Raw genomic sequence first — 18242 nt, 5'->3', positions numbered from 1 at the left:
TTGGGATCCAGGTGTGGGCAGCACTGGGTTCCCCTGTGCCTCTCTTCTTGGCACGTAGATGCCATCTCTCCCTGGGTCCTCACCTGGTCGTCCCTCAGTGTGTGTCTGTGTCCCCATCTTTTCTTTGCACATGGACTCCAGTAGGATTGGATTAGGGCTCATTCCAGTATTTGGGCTCATTCCAGTATCCTTCCTGAACTTTAATTCCCTCTTTAAAGACCTTATCTCCAAAGACAGTCACCTTCTGAGGTATTGGCAGCTGTGATTTCAACATATACATTTGGAGTAACACAATTCAGTTCATAACAGTTTTTTTCTTTTTAATTTTAACTTCTCTGATGGGGGGGTTACACAATAAGTGAAGATGTGGTTTTTCAGCCCCTTTGCATGAAGAAAAATGCTACATCTCAAAGTGAGTCACGTGCCCTGATCAGGTGGGCACTACATCTAGCAGTGAGGACCACATTCTCCCACCCATAGTGAGCTTCCTGGGAGTGAGCCGTGCTGTAGAAAAGCCACGGAGATGTCAGACCATGAGGGGGCATTGAGCTCACCAGAACTCACCCTGGCAGTGGGCCTGCAGCCTCTGTATCCCACACAGCAATTCCACTCGGGAAGTACCATCAGGATTGACGGTGGTTGACAATACACTGCACTTGTTCCTTCTGACTATGTGTTACATCGTAACTCTGTTTCTCAAATGTCTAAAAATGTCAAATGTACGAAAAGGTGAAAAAATTTTAAAAATACAGACATGGACTCCAGTCTTGATGTGATGAATTTTAGGGTTTTGTCAAAGTTACCTCAGGCTCTGTTGTTTTTTTGTTAAGAGGAAAGGGGCACAAAGAAATTTAGGGGCCCCACTCATATTCCATGCCGTGTGTACCTCTCCTCGCAGGAAGCAGTGTTGTGAAGAGGGGGGCGGGTGTGTCACGCTTGCGCACGTTTTATGGTCAGTTCTCTATCTCTGTCTCTCTATCAGTCTCTCTGTCCTTCTCTCTCTCTATCATCTAACTATGTATCTGTATGTATATCATCTCCATACACACACACACACACACAATTTATATATGGTACACTTTTGAACTGTTACACAATTGCTATCATATTTATCTGCAAATAGATTTCTTTAGTCATCCATATGCTGTTTAAAGAATCAACAGGGCTGATACAGTTATCTCGTTCATTAATTTCAAAAGCGTACAGAATTCCTCTCTGTGGCTCTTTGAATGCTTTCCCAATGTTCCGAAATATTAGTCAGGATCCAGGGTTTGCCATACAAAACAACACTGGAATAAACAGCTGGCTATAGAAATACCATTAGCGCACATGTGCTGAAGTTTGTAGAAATAGAGTAAATCCTCGGTTTTCCTGGATATTATCACCAAACTACCTTCCAAAGTGATTATACTTCTCCTTCTCCAAGTATTCCACACACGTTTCTCTTTCCCCATATACTTACAATATCATAAATACGAATGATGATAGAAATTACTTTTGTTTATTTCAGTTGCTCCTGTTCATAGGTAAGGTTCATAGGATTGATGTGTTACATGTTAATAATGTTAAAGTGTTTTGATTGGCTATTGCCTTTTGTTTTTTAATCAGGGACTATATTTGTTGCTTTATTAATTTGGAACTCTGTTTTTGGAAATAAACAGCTATATTTTGTACATTTGGACCCATAAATTTAATTAAAAAGCTAAAAGTAGTCTGCATTTTATAGGTGCTGGCTCACACCTGAACTTTTTTTTGTTTTGTTTTCTGTGTTACTTAGGTTCTTCTGGTCAGAGCCCTCTGTTAGTGGTCCTGAGTGGGAACCACACGGAACAATCAAATTTTACAAGCAAGAGTAATCAGTTATATCTTCGCTGGTCCACTGATCATGCAACCAGCAAGAAAGGATTCAAAATTCGATATACAGGTTAGTAACTGAGCTATAGATTTAGCATAGAGGTGTGTTTAATACAAGTGATCTGCATTAAATAAAAAAAAATTAGAGATTTGCAATGTAAACCTGATCTCCAAAGATGAATAATTAAAGCCCATAGAAAGAATATGGGAAATTACTCCAAGAGAGAGATCTCTAAACGACAGTAGGGGAAGCAAACCATTTATTGATTAATATTTTTTAATGTTTCTGTTTGTTTGTGAGGGAGAGTGGTAGAGATAGAGGAGACAGAGAATCCCAAGTGCGTTCTGTGCTGGCAGCAGACAGGCTGACATGGGCCTCACACTCATGAACCTCGAGATCATGACCTGAGCCAAAGCCGGACGCTTAACCGAGTGGGCCAACCAGGTGCCCCTCATTGATTAATATTTTAAAAATTATCGCTAAAATCATAAAACCTTGAATTGAATTAGGGAAAACAAAGGCATTTCCTCTAAAAGATAAATTAATATAATATAAACTACTTTAAAATTAGGATTAGATGCTCAGGAAACAAACAGAAAGAGATATTCATATTGTTACTAGTTTTATAAGTGCTAGTTTGCCTTCTTATTATGTATCTGTGTATCTCTATATACTTGCAGACTACATTCATATATATATATATATATGAACACATACAAAATTAATGTTTACATATATACATATGTATATATATCCAGGGTGCCTGACTGGACTCATTCCTTTACTAAAACACATAGTTCTGTTTATTTAAAACTTACAAAACTGAGTCTAGAACAAGAACATAAAATGGCATGGCCACGAGAGCCGTGAATCATAAGTTTCTCACAATAGTGAATTTTAACTTCATAAAAACTAATCCATGTAAAAAAAAACATTGAAATGGTATTTCAGAAGATCATCTGGCTGAGAATGTTCTCTGGGGATGCACCTCATAGGAGCCTGTGGACAGCCCAGGACAGACACAGAGACGTTGCTTCCGGGCAATGCCATGATACGAAACCTTCAGAACGTTGCTTCGGAATTCATTTCCGAGGAGAGGTTCCACATTACGCATTCAGACCTGTAGTGTGTTCTCTGTGGAGCCCCCACCGGGAAGGAGTGCATTTAAACCTCTTCTTTTAAAAGGAAGCACACATTTCCAGAACTTCACTACTTTCTTTATTTTATTGTTTTAATTTATCTGAAGGGACTTCATTGGATTGTAGGCTGCAGTGAAACTGGCCTTGTAAGAATAAGATGAGTGTCTTTCTCTAAATGTGTAAATAAGTGGCCGAGCCTTTAGCCGTTGAAATGTCATAGTCTGTGTAGATACGACTGTTAAAACAAATGCCTGTCCTCCATTTTAAAAAGTTCCCACAAAGGCAGTGATTAAAGCTATTGTAAGATTTTTATTGACTTGGAGTAGTGCAGTTTCTTCAGAGATTTTATTCAAATGTCATGTTAGAAGCTTAATGTGTCTATGTTGCTGGCTGTGTAATTCACAAGACACATTTAGCAACAGAGACAAGGAAAAAGTTAATCGTTTCATTGCAAAATGTTATATTCTTCTATTTTTCCATTTTAAGGATACTTTTCCTTTTTTACTGAGAATTGTTTTGTTTCAGATCAGGTGGCCAGTGCCGTATCTCACCATTTCTTACTGTGGTGGTCAGGAAGCCTATTTACGTGGGTTAGCATTATAGGGATGAGTGAGGGAATTCAATATGATTTTTTCCATGATTTCCTTACAGTATTGTAGCCAGAGAGCCGAGCTCCCCCTTCACACAGAGTACCAATTGCACGCAATCTTTTTTTTAAATTTTTTTAATGTTTTATTTATTTTTGATACAGAGAGAGACAGAGCATGAGAGGGGGAGGGGCGGAGAGAGAAGGAGACACAGAACCGGAAGCAGGCTCCAGGCTCTGAGCTAGCTGTCAGCAGAGAGCCCGATGCGGGGCTCGAACCCAGGAACGTGAGATCTGACCTGAGCTGAAGTCGGAGGCCCAACCGACTGAGCCACCCAGGCGCCCCATAGCAATTGCACGAAACCTAAACTTCAAAATAAGAAATGGAACCTTGGCTCCAGGCTTTGGGGAATTTTTTTTTTAGACCTTTTTTTTTTCAGAGCAGTTTTAAGGTCATAGCAAAACTGAGGAAATGATACAGAGACTTTCCACGTACCTCCTGCCCCCACACGCAAGCCCCCCCCTTATCAACACCTCCCACACTTGGTGCATTTGTTGTTATCAATGAGCCTACACACACGAGTCATCATCACCACAGCCCGTGGTTTACATTAGGGGCTCGCCGGGTGTTGTGTGTCCTGTGGGTGTGGACCAGTGTACACTGGTGATCCCACTGCCCAGAAGACCCTCCTCACTCCACGTGTTCATTCATCCCACGCTTTGACCCTTGGTGACCGCTGCCTTGTTAGCATCTCTCTAGTTTTGCCTTTTCCAGAAGGTCTTTCACTGAGTTGTGTGCATTTAAGGTTCCTCCACGTCTTCATGGCTCAGTGGCTCATTTCTTTGTGCTGAAGGATATTCCGTTGTCTGGATGGACCACAGTTTATTTATCCGTCCCCTACTGAAGGACATCTTGGTCGCTTCCAGATTCCACCATCATGAACAAAGCTGCTACAAGCATTCATGTGTAGGGTTTTGTGTGTGTGCATATACATTTTTAAGTTCTCTGTGTGAGAGTACGTTTAGTTTCGTAAGGAACTGCCACGGTCTTCTGATGCGACCACACCGTTCTGTATTCCCACCACCAACGAATCAGACTTCCTGTTGCCCATTATCCTCACCGCGCTTTGGTATCTGGGGATGCGTTTTAGACCAAGTTGACATACTGGTGCTGATTTCCTACTACGTGAACAAAAGACACCTCATGTGTATAGCTCTTAGCAAGGGACTTGAGACAGTGCTTATGTGTCTGTTTGTGCCTGTGTGTTTGTGTGCCATAGCTCCCTACTGCAGCCTGACCCACACCCCGAAGAACGGAGGCGTTCTAAACAGGACCACAGGAGCAGTTGGAAGTCAAGTGCATTACTTCTGCAAGCCTGGGTATCGAATGATCGGCCACAGCAATGCCACCTGTAGACGGAACCCACTCGGCATGTATCAGTGGGATTCCCTCACCCCACTCTGCCAGGGTAAGAAATGTGCTTTTTCTTCCCAAACTTGAATTACACTTATTGTTCTTCTTTTCATCACATTTTGAAAATTACTGAAGCAGTGACTATGGCTGAAAGGTAAGGAAAAATGGGATATGGGTTTAAAGAAGTATAAATTAAACTTTCCACGGACTAGGCAAACGTTTCTGACATTTGCACTAGGCTTGATTTAGCTTTACAGCCTCGGTGTAGAGGGTGGTTGAACAGTCACTAGGTGCTGCGTAGAGTAACCCTAACCCTTACTTGTACTGCATTTGGAAGTAAAAAATGTGTTATTCGATTTAGATTCAAAAGAATTTTTCTTGACGGTTGTATTAATTAAAAAATCAATTACTAAATCCCCCCTTTTTAAAAATTTATATTAAAAACCCATTCATCAAGCCATATGCTGTATATTTCATTTTCTTTTGGTCATTTGAATTTAGAGCTTATTAACATTGATTTCAATATTTCATGCTTTTTGGGGTGTTTTATCTGTCATATGCATAAAAATCAAATTTCAAATAAGTCATTTTCATTTTAATTGAAGGCTTTGAAGTCATAAAATTTTCATAGTTTTGTCTTACCGAGATTTATATTCATAATGAAATATATTGGTCTTTGAGAGCTAATTATGATTTATGAAAGGAACCTAATATTGGTTTCCTTTTTTCTCTTCTTTCATAGATATTAGATTTTCTGGTATTGCTCTGTGAGATAATACTGGGTATTTATCACACAAATATATGTGTCCTTAACCACAAGGAGTTAATCAGACCCTTAGCTTGCATTACTAATGTTCTGGCTGCAGAAATTCTTCATAAATATGAGACAAACACAGAGATGCAACTGCTTCTTTCATTAGGAATGATGGTTTTGTTCTTTAAAAGAGTACTTTTTCTTTCTTTCTTTCTTTTTATTTTTTAAAGAATTTTTTTAGTTTTAAAAGAGGAAGTGATTCTCGTTTTCTTTAAATGCTCTGTTACTCTGCCAGTGGTGCAGATCTTGTCGCCCAGAGTGTGGCCTGGCGGGGGCTGCATGTCATTAGCCCAGGGAAAGAATGCCCATGGCCACAGTCATGACCAAACCCCCAAACCGGACAAGGAAGGGGGTGTGGAGCAGCACGGGCCGACATTCCAGAATCAGGACCTCTAGGGCCTGAGTCACAACAGGGAGCCCAGGTGGAAGGTGCTGTCCAAATAAAAAGCACTAAACGCCCAGGGAGAGACCTCGGTGTGATGAGGGGGACATAGAAGTGGCGACCCCCCAGGCCTGTGCCCTCCATCTTCCTGCTCTGCAAGGAGTTATGTAAACCCCTGGGAGCAGCAGAAACACGGCTGAAGGGAGGAAGAAAGTGTCTGCAGGCTGTTTTCCTCCTAGCGTGTGACCTCTCTCTTGCTTCCATTTCCTCTCTCAGTGGAACTATTTGAGGCTGAATTCAATGACGCAGAAACAGGGCACCAAAAACCAGATCCTTCGGGCATGTGTGCTGTTTGGGTTGAGGGTCTGGGTGGATGTATCCTTGTATCTCGTCTTTGGGTTGAGCATGACCAGAAGCAAGGAGATTATGGGCAGGGCGGGCTGGAAGCCCACAACACCGCTTGGTGGGAAATCAGATCATCTTCCTTCAGCTTTCCCCTGGGAGACCAGCGCCCCGGCGGATTGCATTCTCAAGTTATAACGTGCCTCCACCAAGTACCGTCTGCCTCCCACAAGCTACAGTTTTCTCCACTTTGTATTAACGCTTCTGCTAACCCGCCAGTCAGTATGATTGTGCTCTTTCCTCATAAACTATGGCTTCTCGAGCCTGGAGGACACCTAGGAATAATCCACTTCACTTTACTTGTTTTTACTGGAACAGATAAAAGGTAATGTGACTTCTCAATAATCATAAAAATGTTAACCCAGAATCCGGACCTTCTGCCCACACTTCAGTGTTTGACTCAAACTGTCTTCTGCCAAAAGGAATTCTATTATAAAAAAAACAGTCCTGCAGGCACCAATTTTAGGGGGAATCTATATTTTTGATACTTGATTTCATCTACTCTGGGAAAAACTTCTATCTTTTAGTCACAGGTATCTACAATTCGTATAGAAGAGCATTTTAATTATAATAACATACAAAATATCATCATCGTAAGTGAGGCCATAATGTTTAAAAATAAAAACCCTGCTACAAAGTAGGCTCTTTGAGGGGTGCCTGCGTGGCTTAGTGGGTGAAGCGTCTGACTCTTGGTTTTGGCTCAGGTCCCGATCTCTTGGTTCATGGTGCGTATTTGTTTACAGACAGATGCAGAGCGACGTTCATCAAGACTGTGTTTGTAGATCAGAGTCATAGATGCAGGTGTAAAGCCTGATGCAAGCATTAAGGACCATACGCCTACTTTCAGTTCAACTGAAACTTATCTCTGAACTGGGTACTGCAGGTACCGAGGCACATTCCTGACCGTTATGTCTCTGATGGTCCAGTGGGAGATGTAGACTTAGGGGTCAAAAAGTTCAGTGTGGCATTCAGCGAGAGCAGACGTCCACTGAGTACAAGACGTAGCAAAGGCCAGCAATATTTTCCCCATCACTGGACACCCAGGTTAGAATTTGCAAGGAGTGATGAAAAGATGGAGCAGGAGACCTGGTCCCCTCACAGAAGGCCCTGCCTTCAAGTTCACGTAGATTTCACATCTTCTCCGGCGGTTGAGGCCAGTGTATGGAAGAGCTCTGGGCTCTGATCGCAAGATACATCACACCTGCATCTTAGAAAGACAGATCTTGTAGTGGCCTGGCGACAGGCTGGACAGTCTTGTCTGGAATTCAGGGGTGCTTAGAAGGCCGCAGTGTGCTGGAACAATGGTAGAGTCCTGGGAAATACAGTGGAAATAGGTCTGTAAGAAAACAGGTACTGAACACACCCAGGAAACAGAATCAGCAGGGTCCTGGGAGAGCAGGTAAGGCGTTGGGAAGAGAGGCGTCTGTGTAGACTCGTATTTTGGTTTCTCTTCTGGGAGTCTTGTGGTAGGACTCACTGCATACGGGCTCCGTGAGGGAAAGAGGCCCGTGGGGCCAGTTCTGGCGTGCTGCCTTCCCAGGAGCTGTGGGAACTGTGCCCAGTGGAGGCTGGTGCTCAGGGGAGACCGAGTCCTACCCTTACCAGCGAGGGCATCGCATTTCCATCCATTCAAGATTCGGGCACGCCCTCGTTTGTTCTTCATGAGAGGAGACCCTGCTCTGTAGGCTCCGTGGGGACCAAATCAGATGAATGAAATTGTGATTAAAAAATGCACATGCTGCCGTGAATTTCAAGCTGAACGGTCTCCACCACAGAACAAGTGTGATCTGAGACGTGGACCCACCCAGCACGTTGCAGCACAAGCAGGTGTAAATCCAGCAGCCCCCGCATCGGAGGTCTTGGAGATAGTTGGGAATTTAGTTACCCATGCGAATGTTGAAATATTTTAAAACTTCTACCAAATTCATGGGTCACCCTGCTTATTTTAATTATTTTTATTTGAAATGGTGGATCGGGGCCCAGGGGTGTCTCAGTCAGTTGAGCATCAGGCTTCGGCTCAGGTTCACCTTGCGGTTCGTGAGTTCAAGCCCTATGTAAAGTTCTGCTGACAGCTCAGAGCCTGGAGCCTGCTTTGCATTGTGTGCCCCCTTTCTCTCTGCCCCTCCCCTGCTCATTCTTTCTCTCTCTCTCTCAAAAATAAACATTAAAAATTTTAATAAAAAATTAAATTTAATTAAATTTAAAAAAGAAAATGGTGGACTTAAAAACTGGATAAATGGATGAATGACTAAACAGACACATTTCTCTTTGTGGCCCTGGCAGCCCATAGTTAGTATTTTCTTAATAATGTTCAATAGTTTTATACGTTATGTAAGATTTCAGTGGCCCTTCTTGAGTTTCTGTTATTAAGTTTTCTCAGTGATTTGAACAATACTCCTTTTACTCTTACAGAAGAACAGCCATAATTTATACCTTTTCTAGCTTCACTAGTGTATTGGTTTCTTTTATATTTTTTTAATTTCTTATAATAATACTTTGATATGTTTACTAAGATATTTAACACTTGCCTTTTGAATAAAAACCAACGTCAAAGCCTGGAGTGTTGAGGTCAACTCCCTTCCAGGTCCCCAGCTGCTGATCTGTGCACTGTACCTGTGCTGTGGTCCCCAGGACATCCACACAAATGCACCGTCATCCATAGCATCTGGTAAACATTTTGAATGCCCCAAATCCATAAATGTATGACCTCATACGTATTCGAGGGGCACCTTGGTGGCTCAGTCGGTTAAAACATCAGACTTCAGCTCAGGTCATGATCTCAGTTCATAAGTTCGAGCCCCACGTCGGGCTCCGTGCTGACAGCTCAGAGCCTGGAGCTGCTTCGGATTCTGCGGATTCCCTCTCTCTCTGCCCCTCCCCGGCTCATGCTCTGTCTCTCAAAAATAAAATAAATAGATAAATAGGTAAATAAATAAATATTTAAAAAATTAAAAAGAAAATATATGTTTTTGAGAATGAATTTTCCCTTTAAAGACAATCTGTTTTATGCCGGAATCTGTTTTGTTTTCATGGACTTTTCGCCAGTGACATCCTAGAAGCTCAGACTTTTGAGAGGAAAATCAGTCCCTGATGGAGAGAGAGTCCTTATCTCTCTAAACCTGTTTCCTGCAGTGTAAGGCGGGAATTGTAGTATCTACCTCTCAGGATTGTTGAGAGAATTGCAGGAATAACTCAGACTCAGTCTTCTACAACTCTGGACTGTCCACTCCCAGAGGGAGGCTTTTTCCAGAATAAAATAATGGCTTCTGATCAGCATTTAGAAAATTCTGGAGAGGATTAAACAAATTGTGGGAATCACCTGTGAGTGAAAAGGTGTGGGAGGCGAGATGTATTTCTTGGTGTCAGAGAACTTCAGGTTGTGTTTCTCCTGTTGCTTGACCCTGTTAAATTATGTTTCTCAGAAAATCTGTATTGGATCAAATCCTTCCCGATAAAGCCGGGCATATCTTCTGTCCTTCAGGCTTCATTTCCTGCCTTAAAGCAAGAAACTCTGCCAAGCAGCTGTTTCCACTATCAATACACTGATCTCATTCATCTTGAAGAGAAGGCTGACTGAGAACTGAATTCTCTGTATTATCGCAAGGACCCAGGCGCACTGGCGCGTCCCAGCGAACTGCCCCCCAGCTTCCGAGTTCAAGAGAGCCGCTCCGAGCGGCCATTTCCTTTCTTACTCTTTCACATAATACAAATTTTAGAGTAATTCTTTCTGTTCCTTTCAAGTTTTTGTTTAAATTCACGGTGGTTAACGGTGTAGTCTGGCTTTCAGGAGGAGAATGTAGCGGGCCGTCACTCTGTGCTCATCCCAACAAGGGCCCCTCCCTGCCCATCCCCCCTCGAGCCCCTCCCCCGCCTGCCTCAGTTTGTTCTCAGTCACTTGGTCTTTGCCTCTCCCTCTCTCTCCCTTTCTTTTTTTTTTTAATGTTTTTAATGTTTTATTTATTTTTGATACAGAGACAGAGCATGAGAGGGGGAGGGGCAGAGAGAGAGGGAGACACAGAATCGGAAGCAGGCTCCAGGCTCTGAGCTAGCTGTCAGCACAGAGCCTGACGCGGGGCTCGAACCCACGAACGTGAGATCATGACCTGAGCCGAAGTCGGAGGCTTAACCGACTGAGCCGCCCAGGCGCCCCTCCCTTTCTTTTTTTAAAGCTTGGGGTCTCAGAGTCCTTTGTGAGCTGCAGCTCTGGCTTGGGATGGCATTGACTGTGGTTTATGCTCTGCTCCCATTTTGTACCCAATGAAGAGAAGGGATTACGATCTTTCTCCGCAGTTACATGACTAAGCTTCTGTTTGGAAAGTGGGAACTTTAAGACAGAGAGCTAGATGTTGCTGAGTAGAGCTGCCAGGACTGCTGTATTTGCCAAGTGTGAGGCAAGAGCTGGGCGGACGAGGAAAATGCCGTGGGGGGGTCTTCCTGAGTCCTGAATGAGCTGCATGTGGTCTCCCCAGCTCTTCAGCCCTTAGAGTCCAGTGCTGAAAGGTGACCCTTCTGAGCAACGCAAGGACTGAACCTTGGACATGGGGGTTGAATCCATGTGTTTCAGACACAAAAATCTGTGTTATTTCCCTTATAGCATGCATGTACCCTAAACATTATTGCTGCCCCCTGAAAGGGCATCTTTCAGAAGGAAACTGCAAATTTTTTTTAATTTTTAGAAATAGCAACATTATTGGGGCACCCGGTGGCTCAGTCAGTTAGGTGTGTGATTTTGGCTCAGGTAAAGATCTCACGATTCTTGGGTTCGAGCCCTGCGTCAGGCTCTGTGCTGACAGCTCGGAGCCTGGAGCCTGCTTCAGATTCTGTGTCTCCCTCTCTCTCTGCCCCTCTCCTGCTCGTGCTGTCTCTCTCTACCTCAAAAACAAATAAACATTAAAAATAAGTAAAAATAGCAACATTATCAGAAATTAGGAAGATGTGTTTAGTTTCCTGCCGTAAAACTTGAGTTATTTTGTAAATCTTAATCATTTTTTATGAGCATAGAACATTTGTGAGATAATTATGACCCTTGGTTTTTTATTCATGTGCATATTTATTTGTTTCTCTGAAATGATCAAGCTTCTATGTGTCATCATAATGCAGTGTTTCCAGAAATTTAATATAATGTGTCTTTTAAATTCCAAATTACTTGTTATGACATATAAGACAACACGTATATGTATGAATATAAGATATAGTCACCATGCAGATAAGGTCTAAGTTATTGGGTTATGAACCCTATAGTTGATATAGCGCGAATCTGCCCACCCCCACGCAATGGCCCCAGATCTCTTTATAGGATGTGAGTGATTGGATCTTGGCCATTCCAGCCAGTCTCCAAAATTTAGATGTTGACCCCACCTGTCCCCAACATTCACTGACCAAGGTGAACCTGGGCAGGCAATGTGGTTTCACCAAGGTTTAGCGTCCTCATCTGTAAATAGGGATAAGAATACTCCTCACTGCCTTACCTGAAGGGGTAAGTGAAAAATTTGACATGAAATCTTTACCGCAGAGCCAGATCCTAAGAGGCACCCGATAAAACAGGAACTCCCTTATATGATACAAACGTATTTGCATCCATGAGTGTTTTCAGTAACTCGTTGACTTGCTCTCCAGCAGAGACTTTACACATGTCTAATTAAAGTCAATGATATTGGGACATCTGAGAGGCTCAGTTCGTTAGGGGTCCAACCCTGGATCCCAGCCCAGGTCTAGATCTCAGGGTTCATGAGTTCCAGCCCCCATGGGCCTCTGCTGGGCATGAAGCCTACTTAATTGTTGGTAATGGATTTCTCTTTCTTTCCATGATGATCAAAAGGAGGCGCCCACAGACTCCCAATACAGGGCCGGGTAATACTTCAGTCATTGTGGATCGTTGATAGTTTCTGTCACACACTCTTCATTTTTTTTAAGTTTGTTTATTTATTTTGAGAAGGAGAGAGAGTGCAAGTGAGGGAGAGGCAGAGAGAGAGGGGGAAAGAGAATCCCAAGCTATCAGCATGGAGCCCGACGTGGGCTCCTGAACCGTGAGATCATGACCTGAGCTCAGATCAAGCTGGACACTTACCTGACTGAGCCTCCCATGCACTGCACATACTCTCCATTGTTAAATTTTTCACAGTCCTTTTTGTTGAGCCAGTTTTTGTTGGTGAGCTATACCAAAATGCTGCAGGCTGGTGTTGACCTTGAGCTCATGGTCTGCTGACCCGGATGATACGCCAGGATCAGACTGGAATGCAGATTATCCTTCAGCCAATACCAGTTCCCGTCTCTAGTTTGTACACTGTATCTCAGACATGTTGTATGAGACATAGAATTTCCTCTATCTTGTTTAAAATCCCCCATGGTTATTCACCAAATGAAAGAATGCGTTTCCTCTGTTCACACCTGGCACGGGTGTGTAGCACAGAGGTCCATGTTTTCTGTCTCTGGAACGTGTTAAGCCTCAAAGCAGTAGTAAGTGCAGATGTACATAGAGGGTGATTTTGTATCAAAGCAATTGTTGTTTGAGACTCTTGACCTGCCTGGACCGGAAACTACAAAAATCCGCAAAGCAGTAATTTCTCTGAAGAGAATCCGGAGTCCTGATAAGACTGCCCAATCGAGGTCAGCCCTGCATCTCGCATTCGAGGAAAGTCCTGTGACGAAGTTTTTGTGCTTAACCTTGGGGAATGATTCTAATGTGGAATGCTCAAAATATTTCCCGAAACGATGAGACAGGTCTGCGTGTGTTCCCTGCGCCCCTGGAACCCCATAGAAGGGAGCGCGTGCACTGACAGCTGAGAGGGGAGAGTCCACACGGGACTTCCTACTCGGGCACGCGGCACTTTGAAAAGGGTGTCTCCTAAATCCATTCCAGGCAAAGAGGAGTAAAGATAGTAAAGTGCCTGGTGTGCCGTGTAAGATACCGACTCACATCAAAGAGTAGGTCACGGTCTTACATTAAAGAGCCACAGTGACTAGTTATATCTGCAAAATCGGCGATTTGAAAAATGGTGTGGAATTCTAAGGCATCTTTCCACTGCCACTCATGAGTTCCCAGAGGCAAGCCATTCTCTGTCTCCAGGGGGACTTAGGTGCCCCTACCCCGGGGCCCCGTGAGCAAAGGGTGCATCTGTCTCGACACTTGCCACTTGGTTTTGTCCTTGTATATCTGTTAGTTTCTTCCTGGACCAGTGGTTCTCAACTTGGAAAGTTCACAGGAATAACCTGGAGCTCTTGTTAGAGGGGAGCCCTACCTTCCTGCCTCCCTGCCTCCCTGCTCTCTGGAGCTCTAACTCTGATCACGCAGGCCCCACAGAATCTAGAATATGCAGGTTGACAGACATCTAGGTCACCTTGCTGCAGGAATCCAAGGAACATATGTTAAAAATCTTTATTCTCGAAGACAGGGATATTGTGTTATATTTGAATCCCCAATATTTTTCACAATCCCTGGACCATAACGGTCGATACTAACTTATGACTAAATAAATACAGTTCCACCATCTCAGCAGCTGCCTCCTTTAATTAGATGTTGATCGTAAATGCTGTTGTTGGGAAGAAACACAGTTTGCAGTTAGGCTACGGGTAACATTATCTTCAGCTTTCCAGTATAGCAGTCCCACGGTTGTAGGAAGAGCTTCCACCAATCAGAGCACCCCACGCAGGGGGTACGTGGCCTGTGGAGCTCTGTGATTGGATGGGAGGCTCTGGACGGTGGAAATGCAAGGGGGCTCGTACTATTACCTGGCGTTATGGGCTGACTTGTGCCCCCTCATACAAGGCACGTTGGAGTCCTAAGCTCCACTGCCTGGTGCTGGGACCATATTTGGATAGAGGTAAGCATGTTAAAATGAGGTCATGGTGGTAGGCTCTTCATCCAATATGACTGTTGTCCTTTAAGAAGAGACAATTGGGACGGAAGGAAGACCATGTGAAGAAGACAAGGTTGAAGATGGCCACATTCAAGACAAGGGGACGGGCCTGGAAGAGATTCGTTCTCATGCCTGTCAGAAGGAACGAACCCTGATCTCCGCCTTCTCCCCTCCAGAGCCCACAGATCGTGCATTCAAGCCCCCAGGGGTGTGGCACTCTTTTAGGGCAGCTGGAGTAAAGCCAACAGGCCTGGCCACCTCTCTGGGGAATAAAATATCCCCTCCTCTTCCCTTCTCATCCCACAACTCCTCAGACGTCGGCGCCTCCAACCCTCCAGGTCAATTCCACCCTCTGTGCCTTTTCTTCTAATATAAGAAAGAAATAGGAAGGAGCAGTGATTCAGCGAGCCTGCCAAGCAGTGTAATTATGTGGATTGAAACCGAAGAACCTCGGGGCTTCACGACAAGTGGAGACAAAAGGTCAGATTCTTGGCATCGTGTCTCTGCCACATCTGCCTTTCTGGTCCCAATCAGAACTAGGACACTGGTAGAAAGAGACCCACAGATGACACATCTGAGATTATTCCAAGGTTTTTCAATTTGGCCCGAAGAATTCTGGGCACACGTACCTAAGTGCCCGCCCCGGGAACTGTAGTCTTCAAACGCATTTTGGCCATGGCATTTTCTAGGCCATGTTCATGCACTTTTCTTTAAAATAATACACTCTTGGCATAGGAATTTATCCTGTGATTGATTTTTTAATGTTAAGTTCATTGTTAGCTTCTTCTTTTTAAGCAGTTATAATTAACTGTCAAATCTCCATTGTTGATTTTAGTGCAGGGTGTTTGTTTTGTGGATTAGTTTGATATATTCTCTGGTTCCATATTTCTAGTTGGGTCAAATTAATAGAGAATGTTATTAAAATTGGACTCTTTCATGGAAAAGCTTAGAAACAACCCCTCTCACCTCTAATGATCACAGCTTAGATTTGCAGGGACAGACTCCAGAAAAACTGATCTTTTTTTAAAATGTTTTATTTATTTTGGAGACAGAGCATGAGCGGGAGAAGGGCAGAGAGAGAGGGAGACACAGAATCTGAAGCAGGCCTCAGGCTCTGAGCTGTCAGCATAGAGCCCAATCTGGGGCTTGAACCCAAAACCGTGAGATCTACCTGAGCCAAAGTTGGAGGCTTAATCTACTGAGCTACCCAGGCACCCCAGAAACATTGATCTTGGTTGTGGAGACCAAGACTGAGGAAACATTGGTCTTTGATGTACCGGGAGTTTGACTCCGGAATTCATGTATGTTCTTGGCCCTGTTACCACGCATCATTGGTGACTCTCTTTAAAAAATGATTTACAAGAGCACTGGCCATAGAATGTGTCATCTTGAGGATAATTTACTACCCCAGTTTGTAACAGACCAGCAGCCTACATGCAGGCGTTTCATTTGCTGGGATAGTTACGTCCAAGTGTCACATGAAGGAAAACAATGGAGATCAAACGACAGGAAGGCTGGAACTCCCGATCTTGTGCAGGGGGCGCTGAGGTCTGAGTGATCCGCTGAGGGCATGGGAGTGCATGCTGGACGGCCACCTGTACACAGAAGAAATAGCCCATCTGCGCGGAAGCCCTCACGGAGTGTCTGCGCTGAGTGGCTTGATGTCATCTGCGTCTGTGCCCGCAGTGCTGTTGACCGATGGTGGTGCACGTGCAGGGTCCCCCTCGGGCAGGCGTGGCTGCTCAGACAGGGATGCACATTGCTTCTTGTTTGCTTTATTTCTACCTTTGAAGCCTTGGGAAATAATACCACCTCCAACTGAAGAATAGTGTTGTGCCTGTGGCTTGATCTTTCTTTTTTAGAAATTTTCTGGAAATATATCTTAGTGATCTTCAAACAGGAGATTACATGCACACACACGCTTGTCTGTGCGGATCAGCGCTGTTGATCATCAGTGGGAATCACACCTTCTGTAGCTTCTGTGATGTCACACGGGGGATGTTCTGTGATGAACTCTGAAAGTCTCGAAGGGAGTATAAAGGTCTGTGTTTTTCTATAAAAGCAAGTAAGCTTTATGTTAGGCAGCAAACTGACAGATTTTTTGAAGCCAATGGAATAAAAAAAGTGGGGAAGTAGTTTTCAAATTGTGAAAATCTGGAGACATTAGTGACATAGGCCATGAGATTTTTTTTTCCTGGATAGAAATATTGGGGAACATGGAGTCATATTTTATGTTATTTATTATGGGGAAAAGGCCATGTGATGTGGTTGAAGGAGCATAAGCTTCAGATGAAGACATCTGGCAGTTGGGGCTGGCTTGACTTTGGGTAAGGCCTGACCCTTGGGTCAATCACGATATTTTTGGACGTCAATTTCCCCACTTAAACTGAAGATAACAATATCGATACAAGTCCTTAGTCTGAAGATTCAGTGAGATGATTGAAGTAATCACAGTACCTAAATTTATGGAATGAAAGAGAAAAACTATACAAAAAGATATAAACATATAATTAAATATTGACTTTTAATGTAAGATACTATATTTATTAATATAAGATATTTATTTAATATAAGATCATTACTAAGTAGCAGGTTTATTATGTGTCTTATATATTTATTGAATTAACATAATATATTATGATGTAATACTAGTTGAAGAACATCGATTGACATTACATTAATATTATTAAATTAAGTATGTGAACTAATTCTCCTCACTATAGCAGTATTACATATATAATGTAACCTATAATATTGCTATAGTATATTATATACATATATATTACATATATAACTGTAGCATATGTATTTATGCATATGAAAGAGAATGTTTGAACAACTTTAAAGTGATATATTGAGACTTAAATTCTGATTCTCCATTTACTCTTAAATATTTGTGTGAACTTGTGAAAAATCTCATTCAGTGTCTCTGGGCCTCGGACTTTTACTGGGAACATAAGGATTGCTTCAATGGCCTACATCCTCTCGTTTAGCCTGAAGGGTCCTTGAGCCCTGGAAGAAGCTCTGGTGGCCTATCACCCAGGATCAGGCTCCGAACAGGGGTCCCTGAGGTCAAAAGATGGGATTTAGGGAGCACGAGGGCTGAAGGAATTGGGCAGTAATTTGAATGTTGTTGACAGACGTGCAGAAGAAAGAAAGACAATCCTATCTTCCTTCTTACATGTGTTTGGGAAAGGGAAATACTGTTGCTTTATGCCTTGTTTGCTGATTGACTAATCACGGCTTGCAAACCTCTCCTAGAGAAGGACAGAGTCCATTCGTTCCTTGAATGATTTTTACTGAGATCCTTTTGTGCCAGGCACCAAGCTTACCATTGGGCTCATGGTGAGCAAGAGACAAGAGATTGGAGGAGATGGGGTAAATTACTCAACCTCTGAAAACCTTGGTAGATTTTGTTGGGCTGCACCTCTTTGTTAACAACTAATGAATGACACCCTCAACTCATCCCTGATAGAATCTCCTACCGAGGGTGACAACAGGAATTGAAAGTAATGATTTTTATCTCAACTGTTTTAGTGACTGACTCTTCATTCCATGCATTTGTGATGCCAGAGGGATTTGGAGGAAATAAGTTTAAATGTGAGTTTCCAATTGTGCCACTCAGTTCTCTGTTCCCTCTGGGGCCTCCATTACCGCGCAGTTACCAGAGTGGTGATAGCCTCCTCTTTATCCGTGAAACCGATGTCAAAGGACTTTGCTGGAATTAGGATCAGATTTTCGTCCATATGAAATCTGTAGAACCGTTTGGCAGATACCACTGTGTCCAATCTTCG

The 18242-nt window shown here is 43.3% G+C and overlaps 1 protein-coding gene across 1 annotated transcript in view; it reads left to right on the top strand.

The window, feature by feature from the left end:
* CSMD1 (CUB and Sushi multiple domains 1) overlaps positions 1–18242 on the top strand; it is a 1512254-nt gene that overhangs the window by 1385125 nt on the left and 108887 nt on the right. The window contains exons 63-64 of the mRNA XM_029933196.1: positions 1778–1924; positions 4861–5049. Of these exons, the coding sequence (XP_029789056.1) occupies positions 1778–1924; positions 4861–5049 (336 nt within the window). The remainder of the gene's footprint in view (positions 1–1777; positions 1925–4860; positions 5050–18242) is intronic.

The sequence above is a fragment of the Suricata suricatta genome, chromosome 1 (genome assembly GCF_006229205.1).
Source record: "Suricata suricatta isolate VVHF042 chromosome 1, meerkat_22Aug2017_6uvM2_HiC, whole genome shotgun sequence".
Lineage (NCBI taxonomy): Eukaryota > Metazoa > Chordata > Mammalia > Carnivora > Herpestidae > Suricata > Suricata suricatta.
This window is presented reverse-complemented; position numbering and strand designations above follow the sequence as displayed.